Below are 18,049 nucleotides of genomic sequence, written 5' to 3' on the forward strand. Positions count from 1 at the left end.
TTATGAAACTACTCTAATCTTGGGCCTGTCACATCCACCTCAGTCTAGCTTTCAGCTTTTGTACGAAGACTTTCAGACATTTGACTCTCTGGCATTCAGATGGGAGGAATGGCCTCCTTCAAGTCACAGTGACCACCACACAGGTCTGGAGAGCATCTTGCCTCTTGCATGCCTCTGCACTATAGTAACTTACTACCCACCTTCCCCCATGCCCAGCAAATATAGCAGTTCATTCCTACTGCTCTTTTTTGAGGCTTAAAGAAGATAATTTAGGTCTGAAGCAGATGCTCAGAAGATAAGAAAATGTCACTGATGTGGTTGGAAAAATCTGAGCTGGATGAAATGGAAACACTAAGCTCTCCCCTGAGGCCAGATGAGAAGCTTTTGGATGGAGGCCAAAGTCCACCCTTTCTTGAGCCTCTGGAATCTGGCAGCCCATCCCCTCTTGCAGAATACACTGACTCCTTCTTACCCTGCACCCTCCTTGCAGATACCCAAAGGGCTAAACTATAGAGCCTGTAGGATCCTGATTATCTGGGCCCAAATCAGTTTTACTGTGGATTGAACTAGCTTTTATTGATTTCCCTGTGGGTGATTTATAACTGCCTGCTTCCTAAAAAGGCCAGATGTCAATAAAAACACTCTGAGGGCAAGAGAGTTAAAAATAAAAGGCTGAAAAAGGGAGCAGAGACTGTTTAGAGGAGAGAGGGACATAACTCCAGCAGTGGAGGTGGGGCGGGTCTGGGAGGGAAATCTTGATTTTCAATTCCTACTGACATAAATAATAGAGAGTAGCAGCATCTGGCTTTCAGTTATTGTAAGAATTACAAAGCAAAAATAATTATATGTTGAGCTTCTAAAACTGAGTTTGTACTCAAAAGAGAACAAAATTGGAGTGCGTTTTTGCATTTAAGAACTTCAAAGTTCACTTCACAGAAGGACTCCATGCAAGTACGTCATGATGCTGTTTACACAGCAGGATCTGGAATTACTCTTGCTTTGTTTCTTTAAAGCAGGCAATATAAATCGAGGCTTAGGTCTTAGGTGCATGTCTGAGTCTGGTGGCTGGTCATGGCCCCCTCGATGAGGCGATCAAGTAGACTCTGATGAAGATGTGTTCAGGGAACATGCAGAAGTACACGTGAGCATCCTTTAGCTCAGGGACTGTAATTCTTAGCTCATGGAGTTTTAATTCTGACTGTGGGTCATTGTCACTACTGGGCATGTGAATGGGTAATTTTAATAAATTCTAGCCTCACTAGTTGCAGCTAAATAGGGATCAGATCTCTAAGGGAGAAACCAATAAGGCTATTGTTAATGGACTCAACTGTGTCCTCTCAAAATTCACATTTTGAAGCCCTTGCTTCCAGCAACTGAGAAAGTGATGGTATCTGAAGATAGGGCTTTAAAAGAGGTGATGGAGTTACAATGAGGCCATTAGAGTTGAAATGAGACCATTAGACCCTGGCCAACCTTCCTGGTGTCCTTATAAGAGAGGAAACTTGGACACACAGAGAGACACCAGGGATGCGTGTGCACAAGGGAAGACCTGACATGGACATGGTGAGATGGTGACCACCTGCAGGCCAAAGAGTGAGACCACAGGGAAAACCATACCTGCTGACACCTTGATCATGGACTTCTCCAGAATTGTGAGAAAATATATTTCTGTTGTTTAAGCATCCAATCTGTGATATTTTTGTTATGACAGTCCTACAAACTAATATAGCTATTGATAGAATTCCTTAGCCAGATCTGATTGAAATTCAAGTCTGAAATGTCTAATCTTTGGAAACAAGATCAATGAATTTGGAGGAATAACCGCTTTAATATTTTCTTCCAGGCCAACCACAAAGGTCCTCTCAAGATCCCCTTAATGAAATAAAAGATGTTCTGGACTAGGCCCCAAGGATTCTAGTTTTGAAGAAACATGCACAGCATTCCCAAAGTCAAATAATTTCTGCAGGGTGTACCATTTCTCACTGAAAGTCTTTAGAATCCTACCAGCAAAGACATTCAAATGTACGTGAATTTTTTTTAAGGATGGACACAAAGGAGGAGGACTCCTTTATGCTCACCCTGAAGTCTCTATGAAATGAGGTTCAAGAACAGGACTCGTCTGTCAGTCTGGAGATTCCCTGTCTCTTTCCCCTTCATCAATAAGAACTGACTTTGGAAACAGAGGGATGTGACCTATTACAAGCACACCAGCTCTGCTCTCCTGGGCTTTCAACTGGAAGGTTCCCAGAACACATTCTTTTCCACTCTCCTTTCATCCCATCAGAAATGACACAGGAAAGGCATTGTCTGGTGGCCCCATTTTATGGTCCCTCCACTGCTGACAGGCATGTGCAAATAACTCTGTTCCCTGCCTGATTCAGCTAACTCTGACAAGGGAAGGCTAGGGAAGTTTCTAGCTGTCTCCTGCTCTGAACTTTTCTCCTAATTCTCGACTCAGCCTGAGCACAAGCTGCAGTATGACAGCGCAAGCAGTCATAGGATATGACTTGAATCATATCCTAAGACGGTGGCCTATTCCTTTGCATGAGTTTGCACAGGTTTTTCACCAACTGTTGGTGTTGGGTGCTTTGGGCACCATGTACCAGCATATCACTAGGAAATGCACAACCACCCAGAGCAAGAGGGGAAAGGGAGTGGGCACTGGCCTGCAGATGAACCCAGCAGGCTGAACCAGAGCTGTGCTGGGAAATAGCCCTCAGGCTTCCTCAAGGTCTCCCTGGCTGCCCACCATTTGGAGCCATAGTGAACTAATGTGATCCAGACTCCAAAAATAGTAGTCAGAGTATCTAAAATTGCCTTTCACCCTGGCCTGGCCAGTCCCCTGAGAATGTCAGCATTTCTAAAAGGTCCCATTCACCCAGAGTGCCTTGTGTCAGAATCCATTTAGGACCCAGGCAATGTTCAGTTCTCTTGGTTTCACTCACTTCTGCTCAGTCTCTCTTGACTGTGCAAAACTTGCACTGCTCCCCAAGCAGGAAATGCTCAAGATTTATACTTGCGGCTACCAAGTCAAAGGCCTTTAACCTGGCACATGTCTCGGAAGGGCAGAAAGGGCATCTGGGTGGCTCTCTCTGATTAGCTGTGAATTAATGCCTGGGGAGGAAGAATCACCTGGGGAAGGCTGAGCCTCTGGTTTGCTGAGAATGCCAGAGGAAGTCATGTCCACAGCAATTTGTCCTTCTCTGACAAAATTCTTCTGAGGCCCCAGGGAATTTTATCATCACAAAGGCTTGTCACTCTAAGGCTATCTCAGTGCCTTTGCACTTCCTGTGCTCTATGTATGGAATGCCCTGACCACATCTTCCCTGCCTGACAACTGCCCTCACCATCTTCTGTGTACCTCGCTAAGGGCAGGGAAGTTGTGGTTTTCATGAAGTTTGTCTGCAATGGGTATTTTTGAATGATCACCTTTCCCAGGTCATACTACAGGTCTAGAGATTAACACCCCTTTTCCCCCACCCACTGATCAACCATGATTTCATGTTTCCTTGCCCATGGGATGGGAGTGATGGAGTAAATATCACCCTCTCCTCAAAGACACTGATCTCTAATCTTCTAACGATCAAGTGGCCAGGACCTATAGCCACTGCATAGACTTTTTGCTTGAAATGCAGATTCAGTGTCTCTCAGCTTAAAGATCATATATTTTAGTTCCCACATTCCTGGCTGGACCCCTTATACTGACTCTTCTGTTGGCTTGACTTTGCCTCCCTAGTTGATGCCAGGGTAGTGCTCACCAGAGAAAGTACTCAAGGGGCATTGATGTGAAGACACATCAATCTACGCCTCAGTTTCTTATAAAATGGATTTCATCCTTTCTACCTCAGGATGGTTGAGAAGGTGAAATGGGTCATGTAGACTACTTGGCATGGAGTTGGTACTTTAGGGGGATAGCTTGCAGTATTTGCCTGTTTGGCACCTCATCCTCTTTCTTCTCCTAACAGCAGCATCTTCGTCATCTCTATTCTTGGGGTGGGGTGGGGGTTGGCCTGTAATGCAGTCCTGGTGCATCAGAACACTCCCTGGCCCTGGCCTGGTGATTAACTGAGGAGTGAACCTCTCACTCAGACTGGGCCTAGAACTTCAACCTGGTGATTTTTGTTGGCACTATTTGGGCAAACCCTTACCGCTGGTGTTTCTAGAAAAATGGGATGTAAGATGGAAACTGCAAGTACCACAGTATGACAGAGCCAGGCAGACAGACAGACAGACAGACAGTTTCAGAACTTTTTAATTACCCCAAATGACTCCCTTACCCGAGACCCTGCCAACCACTCATCTGCTTTCAACTCAATGAATTTGTCCTGGGTATTTCATAGAGATGTGATCACACAATTCATGGCCTTTTGCGTCTGCCTTCTTTTATTTAGTATAATGTTTCCAAAATTCATCCATGTCATAGCATGCATAAGGACTTCATCCCCCCTTGACTGAATCATACTTCATTGCATGGACGTACCACATTTTATCTGTTATCAGTTGAAACATACGTGGGTCATTTCCACCTTTGGCCTATTGTGACTGGGGCCACTACCAACATTTCTGTACAAGTGTTTGTTTGATCACCTGTTTGCAGTTCTTGTGGGTAGATGCCTGGGAGTGACTCCCTGGGTCATAGGGCAATTGTTTCCCAGGAAGACTTGCCATTTCTGGTGTCCCTAGTTTTAATATTAACCCCCTGCTGCTCCAAGCTCTCTATTGTCTAGACTATTTCAGATCCACTCTTTAATTTGTTCCTCATGGCAATACTACAGGTAGATACTGTTATGTGTGTTTTCGGAAAAGGAAACTGAGATTCAGTGGGGTGACGAGACTTGACAAGGTCACACAGCCCTGAGGGGCCCAGCTGATTCTAACTCCAAGCCCAGGGCCATTTTCTCCTTCCCAACCCCACCACCACAGTGGCCTTCTTTTTAAAAATAATTTTCTTTTTGAAACATATTCTCAGATCCAACATTGTTTAGAAACGCCCCTTGTTAGTGACTTGGCAGGACCCTGCCAACCCGAGATTTTTGCACTGACTTCTGCACACACTCTGCCAGTTGGCATCTCATCTATAATCAAAACTTTTTTTTTTTCTGGGGATGATTCTGCCTGTACTCAGGAGATCAGCTTTTGCCTTTTCTGGGCCTTCTGAAACCTATACTAATGTTCCTTCTGATGTTGATTTGTAGCTAAATTGAGTGTGTTCCACAGATCAACATCAGTCTAGAAATTTCATGCCTATTCTTTTGTTTAACTCAAGTTCAACCCAAGAGCACCTCCTTCCCCTTCTCAGGAGGAAACTTTCTCTTGAAGTGGGGTGTCCCCAGACCTCTTTGGACCAGAAAAGAGGCACAGTGACCTTCAGCCTGGAATGGGACCCAGCCTGTACCTAGGAAGCTTCTGATCCACATATCCTAATTGCATATGGGACCATATGGGGGACTATAAAGAACATGGCAAGCAAAACATTTGCCATTCATCTAAAGCATACCATGTGCCTAAAACTTGAATTATATCTGATCCGGTCCCCCAATGACAGATAAGAAACTGAGGCTTAGTGTGATTCTGTCACTTCTCCAAAGTAACAGAGCTCATTGTTGCCAAAGCAGGATCAGAAACCAGCAAATCCCAGGCTGTGTGTACTCTGACCACTGTCTGCCTCCCAGAGAGAAACTTTTGGGACTGATCTCACCCACTTAGAGCCTGCGTGGTCACTCTGCAAGCTGCGTGAACTTTCTAGATGCCATGTGGGCCTCATATCCATTCACTCAGGAATGTCCTTGACTAGGCTAGGACAGGCTAGTAACCAGCTTTTCCCAATGTATCTCTGCAATCCTTGTTCTGGGGGATGTTGTTAGACCTCTGAAAATAAAGATTTCCTTGTTTCAAATACATTTGGAGATATCAGCCTGGCAGGTTTCTGTCCTGCATGGCTTCTCAGGCTTTAACGAAGCAGATATGCGGTATAAATCTTCCAGAGGCAGAGAGAGGATGGAATGTTCCCCAAAATGTTTTTTCAAGCAGATGTCAACGTGACCTCCTCAAAACTGGAGTCAGAGATGTGTGCAGGCCTGTCAGGTTAGTGGGTGTCCTGTGTGAGAAGCAGAGTAGTCGGGCACATGGATCATATCCTAGCCCTGCTGCATAGTAGCTATGTGACCTTGGGCAATGACTTCATCTCACAGTGGCCCACTTTCCTCATTTTTAGAATATAATATAGATAATATAATACACAAAAACTTCATAAACAATACTTGGCATATAGTCAGCACTCACTAAGTGTTAGCTGGCACTTTGAATCCCTCATGGGACTTGCTGAAGGGGATTTCCCCCATTCTGTCTGGAACAGCCACCTGCACCTGGCACTCCCACCCCCAGGCCAACAGCAGCTTCTCATTTGCTAAAACCTCTCAGAGAAGATGGCCACAGTTCCCTAGGAATAGCCCTTCCTCTCTGAAATGGCTGGGAAATCTCCCTTCTATTCCTACTTCATTTGCTTTGCCTCAGAGACAGGTACATAAAAGTCAGAAAACAGATTCTAAATCCAACTTACTCATTTTCCAGTGGAATCTTCAATTTCTTTTCCTATAAGACAGAATGTAATGATCTTCTATTCTAGGAATATGGCACAGATACATGAGCGGTTGAAACACAGAACAGGCAGAGAGGCCTGGTGAGCAAAGTGGCAGGGAGAGAACAGCACCAATGACAAATAAGTGTCCTCCCCTTTGGGGGACATGGGAGAGGGTGACTATGACAAAGGGACTTGAGTAATGAATTAGAAAAAAATAACAGGAGCTGTGGCAACAGACTCAACATCTCAATGGTTTTGAATGTATCTCTTGCTGACCTAAGTTCAGTGCAAGTTGGAATGCCTGCTGTCATCTTGTTGCAAGCTGTTCTGGGGCAGTAAATCTTAGATAGAGCATTTATCTAGAACTAAGGTATATGAATGCCAAGACTTCCTGGGTGATCCTGGCCATCAAAACCCTTCTCTATGGGCCAATAGATGCTGCCCTCCCACTAATTGAAGAAGTGAAAGCTTGCGTGAAGGCAAGTGCTTGCCTCTGAGTTAATTCCCCCACTCCTAAGTCTCCAATTGTTCACATTCCAGTTCCCTAATTTCTCCCCTCCTGGGAGTCCTTGGGCTCTGTAGGAGCTGTTGCTCACCTCACTAATTCTCCATCTGCAGCAGAGCTGGCTAGTGCTCCTGAATAGCCCTGTGCTCCTCTGCATTTGCCAGCCTCTCTTGCAGTTGTTTGAGATGTTGTGACTAGCTCTGGCCAATGGAAATTGGGTCACCTCTAGGTTGAGGCCCTGAAAGCCATACCCCTGCATGCATCTCATCCCCTGCTGAGATGGCCCTGGAGGCCAAGTGCTTCCTGGCAAAGCTGGAAGAACTAACACAGAAGCAGGTGCACCCCTCCCCCACATCTCCTTATGAATCGGGTAATTGAGATAACTTTGGCATACAAGGCCAATCAAGTATTCTTGGTCTTTATGTGGCAATTTAAGGCCATTTAAGGCTATGTATATCTTCCATATAGGACTTGATGTAATTTGGGATAAGTGTGAGCTGTGAGTCAGATGTCCCCATAGTACCAGGGACAGTGTGGTAGGCAGCTCGTCTCAGATGCTAATTCCTGTATGAATCACAGATTTGGATGCTAGGTCTGAGGCAGCACTCAAGAATCTGCATTTCTACTGAATGGTTTCACTTATAAGTGGAATATAGGAAAACATACAAAGGGTCAGGCAGAACCAAATTAATAACAAACCCAGCAAGTCTGTAGAATTGAGTCTAGCAAAGGGGAAGGGCATGGGGGAGGATGGAAAGTGGAGTGAGGAGGGGGCCTAATGGACTACAGGCATCTTGTGGTGGGTGTGGTGTGGTATGGTAACATACCCTGAAGAGGCGTGATCCTTTACCTCTCAATTGTATACAGTGTTGTAAACAAATGTTACCACAATAAAAAATAATAATAATAAAAGGTTGACTGAAAATTGAAAAAAATAAAGAATCTGCATTTCTAACAAGCTCCCAGATACTGACGCTGCTGGCCCCTAAACAATAAGTAATAGGGAAAGGGTGGCTTATCCATTAAATACAATAAGAACAGTGCCTGGTGCTCATGGAAGAGTTTTAGTTTCTTTTAAAGTCAGAAGAAATAAAAGAATTTTTAGGTTAAAAATATTTTAATAGATAACCTTATATGTTTATCTTTACACTAAAGCATTAAAAAAATTAAGGACGAAGGGGCTCATGAAGGCAAAATGCCTAGGACCCACAGAACTCCTGATGTGACCCTGAAAGCAGGGTAAGGGGCAATGGGAGGAGTTGTGCTACCTAAAATGCCTCAAACTATGAAATTCAGATGATTTGTGAAAGCCTGCCCAGGTGACATGGCTCCCGGCTCCTCAGGAGGACTGCATGATACAGTTTGAGAAGGTGGCGTATAGGTAGATGATGATTAGCTCCTTGAACCACTTTCCTGGATCTTTTCAGATCTCCTCCACTTAGGTAAATCTGATGGGTTACCCAATGCCTCTTGGAGGCCCCAAATTCTGGTAACTCTGAGGCTCATCTCTTCCAAGGAACTGAAATCTGGTCTTCTTGTCCCTGTCCTTCCACCCCATGGAGCTGCAGAACTGGGAGCAGCTGGCCCTGTGGTATGAGGAAAGAGGGACTCATCTCTTAACGAAAAAGGCTGCTTTTGTTAGCAACAGGCACAAGACCTTGGTTTTTGATCTGAATAGCAAATGTCCAAAGCGTGAGTCAAACGCCTAGTTGACAAAAGGGAGAATGAATAAGCATTCCCTTCAGCAATAAATATTTTCTTGAAAACACAGCCGTCCATTTACTTTGGACCCAAAGCCAATTCTGATTGTCTCCAAAGGCGCTGCCTGGGCTTTTAGAGAATGAACAATAATAGCTGACTCTTTTAACACAACCCTCCTGTTACAGACACAGTCTGACACAATTACTGCTTTGGGATGGCCTGGTCATGTGACTAGGGAGATGAACCACTGGGCCTTGGAGGGCAATAGTTCTCAGATGAGGAAGAGTCCTCAGAAGGAAGAAGTGATTTGTTTAAGGACATAAAATTAGTTGGCATCAGAGCCAAGCTCAGAACCTGGGACCACTGCTTATATACTGTCTTCATTTCAGCAACAAGGATGGATTTTGGGAAATTTGTGTTGTTTTCAATCCTGGAGGGGCTTATTCTTTCATTCACTCAATATCTACCAAGAACCTACTATGAACTGGCCATAGTGCTAGCTACCCTTAATACCTCTCTATAAGCACATAATGAGCTAACTTATTTAAAAACTTACTGACCCACTCGGGAATAAGGTAAATACTGTGAATAATAACAGGAATGAGGCTGCTTTCAACCCAAGCCTGCCTACTTGCATCTATGCAGCTGTCTCTTTTAATAAACCTATTCCTTTCTGGGGCAACTCTTTCTGCCTGCTTGTATCTGTGCAAAGACCTTTCCTCTTTTATGGAATAAACCTGCCATTTGGGATATAAAAAAAAGAACTTGGAATGAGACAAATACTGGATTAAGACAAATACTGAGGCAAATTCCTATGTCAGTTCTAATAGTGCTAGTAAAGATTGGATGGTGTTGACTGTGGCAGTGAGCAGCTAAAGTGAAAAGCAAGAAAAATTATCTCCTAAGCTAGAATCTTATGTCATTGAAACCTTATCTTCTGCACAGTCTAAGCATTCCAAGTCTAAGAGTCCACCTGTTGATGAATTGTAGGCACTTTGCACCAAGGGCAATGTAGTCTTGACTTTGCCACTTTGCACTGTATAATATTGAGTAAACTGATGAAACTCACAGTGCCTCAGTTTTCTCATCAGTAAAGTAGAAATAAATATTATCTCTCTCACAGACTGTTGAAAAATATGAGATAAAATATGTAAAGCACTTAGCATAGTATATCACTGGGTTTCAACAAATGATGACTGTTACAGTAATGAGAATGTCTACATGACTGTCACCCTTGTTATTGTCAAGTGAAACAAGTCCCTGGAGATTTCAGACTTCCTCCCACTCTAGGACTCAAAAAGTCAGATTTTCTTCATCCACATGCCAAGGCAAGTTTTGTGTTTTTTTGTAGGAATCATGATACAGCAACAACTTGCCAAGCATCTCTGCATCTAATGTGCCAGTTCCTTGAGCTCCATCACCACATTCATCTTACTCTGCAGGGAGCAGCTGGCCAGAGAGACATTCTACCTCTACCAGCATAAGGTACTGTGAACTGCAGTCCTATCGTGAGTGTTAGTGATAGGGATAAAAGCGAGGAAATAATGTTAGTCTTTGATATACAACCGCATGAAAAATCCACAGACAAGGGACATTATTAGCCACATATGGATGTAACCCAAGAAATTATAAATGTGGAAGGAGTTGGGAGGCTTGCCTGGGATCTCCAGTTAAGACAGAAAGACAATTATAGGTTAGCCGGTGAGACAGTCTTTAGAAGGACTTTGGCTTTTATCAATTTTCCCTTCTCTAGGAGGAAGCCCTATCTTCAAAGGATGGCTCCTCATAGTCACCATCCATAACATCATGTCACCACCCAACATCACGTACCCTCACCACGGCTGATTGATACTGACCCAAGCTAGGCCCATCAGGGTTTCTCTCCTGAGATCTTGGGCAGAAACTAGGAGCCACAGGCGCGGTCAAGCTAGAGACTATGCTGTAGAGTGAGGCAGTGGTCTTCAGAGTGGAGTATGCGTGCCCAGGGGATATGTAGGGTGATCCAGCAGAATACGAGAAGACAATGTTAAACTGTTACCTATTTTTACTCCTTAATATTAAATAAGTATATTGACAGTGGTGTTTATTAGCCCCCATGTCAAAAGGTCACTCTCATGTCCAGTTTGTGAAGTGACCAGAGGAAACAGGGGCAATTTTTCAATGTTCAGGGACTAACATAACATCCTCATGTATTCATTTGCTTTCAGCAAAGTGTGACACAATTTGTATGCACCAACTAAGTGAATTACTGAAATATATTTATCTAATTTTAACCAAACTGACCATCATAAAATGGGTATATGGCTTAAAATGAGCCTACAAAATATGTGGCATGAAGATACTACTACTAAGTATACTCAAACAACTCCCCGCAAATTTTTTTTTTACAAATTGCTGAATCAAATTGAAAATTTTTTGACTTTACTTAACAATTCATTAAGTAAGGTGCCCTTTGTCCACATCAGGAATCTGGGTTAGTTATCTTCTGCCCTCCCTCCCATACTGCCCACCCATCTCCTGCCCTGCCCTGAGCTCCCAGTCACATCTACAGGTGTAGCCCTGGGAGCCATGCTTGCTGGTGGAGTTTGGCCAATGGGTCAGCAGGTGGTGGGAGCACAGAGGAATTGGGCATTTCCTTCCTGTTCTCTCCGTGCTTGAGCGCTCTATCTCTGGCAGTGGCTAGACCCCTCCATAACCACAGCTCTTCTTGATGGACCCTCTTATCTGGCTCCAGTTGTGACTGACTTCCCATCACACCATTCCCTTCTCCTGCCCCTCTGGCTGAGGTTGGTAATGGTTTCTTACTGTTGCTATTTTCAGGGTGCTTGGGCACCATCCATTGTGGTTCCCTCACCTCTGTAAATGGTCCCTTCATTAAAGTGTCTAGAGTCTTCTGACTCAGCTTTGCTTCTTTACTCAAAGACTGATTGGTACAGTAATTTATTTGGACATGGCAGTTATTAAAACTAGGGGTTATCCAAAGTGCTAAGATTTTAAAACATAATGAGGCATAATTAATCACATTTGCTCTTTAAAGTATACTCTTAGGGAAAGCAAGACAACCTGGTTGTATTGCTAAAAAAAATAAAGTGTGGTTTTCAAATATCACTTCATCTTTCTCAGGCTTTAAACATTTATATTTTTATGTATTTTATAAAACAACTGACATATTAATACAATAGCTCATGAATATGATTTAAAATAAATACACATAAATTGGCAGTACATACTAAAAATTATTTTGGACTGATGAGATGAACTATTGAAACATTTTTGCCATGAAGAAGACTCTGCTCTAGAGAGAAGGCTGACAAATTTCTGCTGCCAGTCCCTCCCTAGCACTTCCCTACAGATTGTCTTCCTGAGACCAAACTTTTCCATCTTTTTCTTTGATTTTCTGAACTTTCTCCCAACAAATTCCATCTTTCTACAATAGACAAAGGATACTCCAAAGAGAAATGCTCATTAAGGTTTCTTGGGAACAGAGACCTCTTCTGGGGTCTAGGGAAGCCTCTGTTGTGGGCAGAAATGGTTATTGGACATATGACAACCTAGGTAAAATACCTTCAGAACTTTCCACCTTCTGAGCAAAATCTTCATCTTCTAGGAATTTTGGTCATTGAAAAGAGTTAACTCACACCACATACTAGCACATAGACATTCAGGATTATATAGTTCAGTCTCTTGTGAGTTTGATTATCATGAATCAGTCTTTATGTGAGTAGTCAACTCCAGACCACAGACCAGACTTAGGGATAAGTCTAGGATCCTAGAACATCCCTAAGCTGATGCTCCTTAGGGAGTCCACTTGGCATCCAGCCATCCAGTTTCCTCACAACATCCAGCCTCATCATCATCACCTTCTAACCTACATTAGGTACCACCTGGACCTATGCTGAGAAACAAGAAAACTATATTAAGTAATAAACCCAGGAACATATTACATTCTTTCTTCCCGAAAACTAATACCCAAACAAGTTGAGAATGTCATGACAAGACAGCTCTTGGGCAAACCTGACCATTTGAAGCTGCAAAGTAAAGGAGTCCAATATGCTCAATGTTAACCTGTATTCCAATAATTATTATTATTTATTGAGCACTTATATCTATAGAACACATTAGATATAGCTACCCACTTCATCTTCATTGAACAATTCATTACCTATTTCATAGGTAAGGAAAGTAAGACAGGGTTAGATCATTTGCCCAACATCACACAGTAAATTGTGGAGCTGGGATTTGCATTAAGTTCATTTGATTTGAAGACATGGGATCCCAATCACTACTGCAGACTGCTTCTAAGCCAGACGTGGTGACCATGACAATACTTAAGAATGTCTAGGGCACAACCCTTGGTGAGTCTTGGAGAGTAGCTCAGGACACACAATGCAGGACATAGCATTTCTTGTCAATAGAAAGCTCATAATTCTATATTTTCACATAATGAATGAAAACAAAAGAGATGTGCAAAGTATAACAGGCCTAGTAGAGCAGAAACCCCAGAATCCTTCCTCAAAGCTCAGGGCCTCTTCTCTGAGCAGCAATGCTGGGGCCTCCTGGGCTCAAAGCATAGGAGTAGCACCATAAATGGATGGAAAAGCCATCTTGTCTGGGTCATTGAAACTGCCCTCAAAGGCATTTTTGAATGAATGGGGAATGATGATTAAACCACTACACAGCTAAAATTATTCTGTAATTTACAACCATTGAAAAATCATGATTTGAATTACCTTTAGTGATAAGGACAAAATGATCATGATAGAAAGTTTACTTAAGAAAAGCAGAAAAGCAGACTCACAAAGATGGCCTTCCATAGGTAGAGTGGAGAATTAATTGTGGTACACCCAGACAATGGAGTATTATTCAACACTAAAAAGAAATGAGCTATGAAGCCATGAAAAGACATAAGGAACCTTAAGAATCTATTACTAAGTGAAAGACGCCAATTTGAAAATGCTACATACTATTCGATTCCAATTATATGATGTTCTGAAAAACACAAAACTCTAAGACAGTAAAAAAAAAAAAAAAGCTCATAAACAAAAAAAATCAGCAATTGCTGAGGGCTGGGGTGGGGTGGAAGGTAGAGCTCAGATTTTTGGGACAGTGAAAATATACAATAATGATTGATTTGTGTTATTATACATTTGTCCAGACCCATGGAATGTAGAACATCAAGAGTGAACCCTAAGGTAAACCACAGACTGTGGTTAATTATAATATGTTTCAATTCAGGTTCATCATTTATAACCAATGTCCCCAGGGGTATAGATAATGGAAGAAGCTATGCTTATGTGGATGCAAGGATTTGTGGGAAATCTCTTTCTGTTAAAAAATTATCTTTAAAAAATAAAAAAAAGCAGGCCACAGTGCCATATAAACCCTCAGATGCTTCTTTTATAAAATATTGAGAAACCTAAAGAAAGAAACATACCATAATATTAACAATATTATCTCTGAGTGACAGAATTCACTCATTTTATTTCTTTATTTTTGAATTTCTTATTTATACTCATTTCTATGTTCTCCAAGTAAGTTTAGCAAGGAATACACATTACTTTTTTTCACCAGAGGGAAAAAAATGAATAAAAATTATAAATAGAAAAATAAATACTAGGAAGAAAGTAGCCCTAGCTGACTAAGCCCAGTCTCTGCAAACTCTGTTTCACAACTATAGCTGACTGGGAGAGATGTTCTCTGACACCAGCTTTCTTCCTCCCTGGAGAATCTCCTCACAGAGAAGGTAGAGCTTATTCAAGTCATGAGTTTGTGTCACCTCTGCATCCCATCCAGTGAGGCTGTCCCTGGCTCTCGCCAGAACTCAGGATCTGGCCTCTGAGGTTCATAGGGCCAACACAATATTCCCTTTCCCTCTTTTTCATTTTCCTATCATTTGCACTGTGACATTGGAATATTAAACCAGGACCCAGATTGCTAACTAAGGATAGGATGACATCTAAGGCAGGAAGTATCCCCTTTGGACCAAAGTGGCTGAGCTGGAACCCTATTCACCACCTGTGTGCCCTTGGGAGCTGTGTGCCCTTGGGCATGTGGCTTCTCCTCTGTCAGCTACAGCATCCTCAGTTCTATCACAAGGATTAAATTGTACCACAGTTTTATAACAGATCCTGGCCCCAGGTAGGGACTCAATGTCAATTTTCTCTCCTTACTTTTACATTTACTACATGAGAATTCAGTTTTCTCTCTCCCTCCCCTGACTCCAAGAGCACCCCAAAGCACAGGGGTAGCATCTGAGGGTTGCAAGAGCTCCCCTCCCCCATTCTTCTGGTCTTCTGCTCCTCCTTTGTCAGCAAACAGACTCTCTTTCCTGACAGTCAACAGAGAGGGCAGCTGGGTCGACCCAGTGGCTCCATGGACCACCACACAAGAGGTGGCAGGGTGGGGAGGGAGTCAATAATTTGAGACCTCACCTTGTACTCTTCCAGGTCAGACTAGAAAAATGTGATCACCAGGCACACATACATCACAAACCCACAGCTCTCTTTACCCAGAACACACTATAGGAGCATTATGTCCATTTCTTCATTAAGAAAACTCTTATTCCAATGCTCCCAGCATTATTACAGGACTTAGAGGAAAAGGCGGGAACTCCTTGGGAAGCTGACAAACCATATACATAGGTCAGCCTATCAGGAGAGGAATCCAGCTTCCTTCCTCAGACTCACAGAATCCCTCACTCAAGCTATAAGCCCACCCAGCCCCCTGGGAATCAGTTTCAAATTACATGGCATTACACGGCCCTAACTATCCTCATCCAAGATACTAAATCCCTTGCTCTGCCACTTGATGACTGGTGACCTTGGACAAGTCATTTAACATTGACTGATCCTGTGTCCTCACCTATAAAACTGAGGTAGAGGTACATCACTCACAGCATTGCTGTAACGAGCATGCAGAATCACTCATGAAAAGCACATTGCTTCCCCCGTTGCCCTCAAAATGGTACCAATGGGAGATGAACAGAGTCTCTAGAGATGTGTGACCTCTCTGGGCTAAAATGTCTCCATCTACAAGATGAGGGTGATAATAACCCTGCTTTATAGGGTTGTGGGAATTGTGAGTTACTCTAGGCGTTGTGCTAAGAAAAGTATTTTCTATGCATTGGAAGAACTAAATCTATGATTCCGTTCTTCCTTCCAGAAAACATGTTTATGGCAATCCTGGTCATATTTGCAGCAGGTAGCTGGGAGATCATACCTCCCAGACGATCTTAGAGAGTATGTATAACATCCCGCTTACTCTCAAGCATAGAGAAAGGTACGTCAGCCAGGTACACAAAGAGCCACCTCCAACACACAACACACACATAAACACACACTCTGCTGATGCATGGGCTGAACAAACAGAATGAATATAACTTACTGAACATTAGATCAAAAGTCACAAAGCACTATTCAAGGCAGAAATGAACCCTCATACTCAAAATTCTTTTTTTTTTTTTTTAAGATTTATTTATTTATTTATACAAGCACTGGGTACAGTCAGAAGCGCGGGAGGGTGAGAGAACTCACCAGAGCCAGAGCGGGGAGCAGAGCAGGCAGAAGGACCGAAGTACACTGCTGAGGGGAGCAGCGGGTGGCAGGAGAGGTCTGCGTGCCATGCGGGACCCTCCTCTGGTGGCCGGGGAGCAGCCGGGGATCGAACCGGCGCTGCAGAGGCTACGGGCAGCTTCGCAACCCAGCGCTTAACGCTGCGCCACCGGGGAGGCCCTCTTACTCAAAATTCTATCAAGGTGCAGGAGCACTGGAGTTAGTCAGACAAATCTAGGTTCAAGTCTCAGTTCTGCTCTTCCTAAGTCATGTGGCCTTAGCAAGTCACTTAACCTGAGTTTCCGCCTATTAAAATGTTGGGGTGGCAGTGGCCTTGGGAGGAATGAATGCCACCTGTCTCACCAGCATGTCATTGCCTACTAGGAGGACAACCTAACTCTTAGCGGGTTCTGACTCCCTAGTGCTCCCAGCTTTACAGTCCTGGGAAGTTTTCTCTTTTTTTCTGCATCTGGGACAAACCCATGGGCTGCTTTATATCCGCCATCTCCTACCCCAGTATCCCCAAAAAGCTGCCTGAGGAATGTTAAGAGAATAGCAGCTGCCAGACTCCAGCAGGTTGGAGCGCTGGCTGGGGGTCCCAGACCCTCACTCTGTTTGTTCAAACTGCAGTGCATCGCTAGGCCTTTACCACTGTTTACTAGGCAGGGGGGAGCAGGACAGCTGAGCCACTCTCTGGCCGTGGCTTCCTTTGAAGAAAGTCACCCCGAGGGTCACTTACTCTAGGAATCGCTTTGACACACACTTCCTGGAGGTGAGCAGGACTCAGGGCACAGTCAGGGCACAAGCACCCCCTCTAAGGAGGGGCACAGAGTGGCAGGTGGGAGATCTGGAGACACAAGGCTATAACCAGAGCACAGGACAGTAGCGGCAGGGGCAGAAGCAGGGTCAGGGTCAAAGCTAGAGATAGGGTTGGGCCAGCCGGGTCCTAGGTGGACAAGGTGGAGTGGCACTGGGGGGTAGGGGATGGGGAGAGTAGCAAGAGGCACAAGTGAGATAGAGCTGAGAAAGCAGTCGAGGTGTGGGGGAGAGCCCTGCCTAGCTGGCTTGCATAATCTAGGGATCCTCTATTACCCTAAAGGATATCTGGGTGTGGGAATCTAGAGTTACAACCCACATTTGCACCCTAACCTGTGCACAATTTCCAACAGCAAGCAAAAGTTAAGTTAGGTCTCGCAAGATTCACTTCTTATTTTAAAATTATGACTTTAAAAAGCAACAATGAAATACTCAGCTGAAATTGCCACTCAACAAAGCCCACACCCCTGGAAAGTTAAAGTCGAGCACCCCCATCCCAGACCCTGTACCTTTAAGGAGGAGAAGGGTTCCCTCTGCTTCCCGGCTGGAAAAGCAGGTTATTCTTGGATATAAGGATGACTTACCTAAAACTGAGTTATTCCCCCTTCCTCTGCTGGCCAGCCTCTCTTCACTCTGGGGAGCTTTTACCATTTAAGGTCAATGTTACATCTGGCTCTGGAGCTCCAAGCTGAGAAGCCTCTGGCTGCTGAGCCTCAGCCGCCCGCCTCCTCTGAGAGGGGCTGGGACTTAGAGCCCAGAGCTCCTCCGGGAGCCCCTTCTGGCCTGGCTCAGGGGGCTAACGGCTGGGGAATCTGACTAGGCTGGCCCCAGGGCTCAGGGCAGACTGGGTCTGAGAGGCAGCAATTGACCCTGGGCCCCTCCCATGGGCACCAACAC

The 18,049-nt window shown here is 44.0% G+C and overlaps 1 protein-coding gene across 1 annotated transcript in view; it reads right to left on the reverse strand.

Annotated features, from left to right (window-relative positions):
- Positions 1-17,803, reverse strand: part of IRAG1 (inositol 1,4,5-triphosphate receptor associated 1) — a gene marked incomplete at its 5' end in the record, with an annotated part of 101,055 nt that extends 83,252 nt beyond the window's left edge. Inside the window, 1 exon segment of the mRNA XM_084240912.1 lies at positions 17,737-17,803. Within this exon segment, the coding sequence (XP_084097038.1) occupies positions 17,737-17,803 (67 nt within the window).
- Between the last annotated feature and the right edge of the window lie 246 nt (positions 17,804-18,049).

Source organism: Talpa europaea, assembly GCF_964194135.1.
Source record: "Talpa europaea genome assembly, chromosome: 1".
NCBI classification, from domain to species: Eukaryota; Metazoa; Chordata; class Mammalia; order Eulipotyphla; family Talpidae; genus Talpa; species Talpa europaea.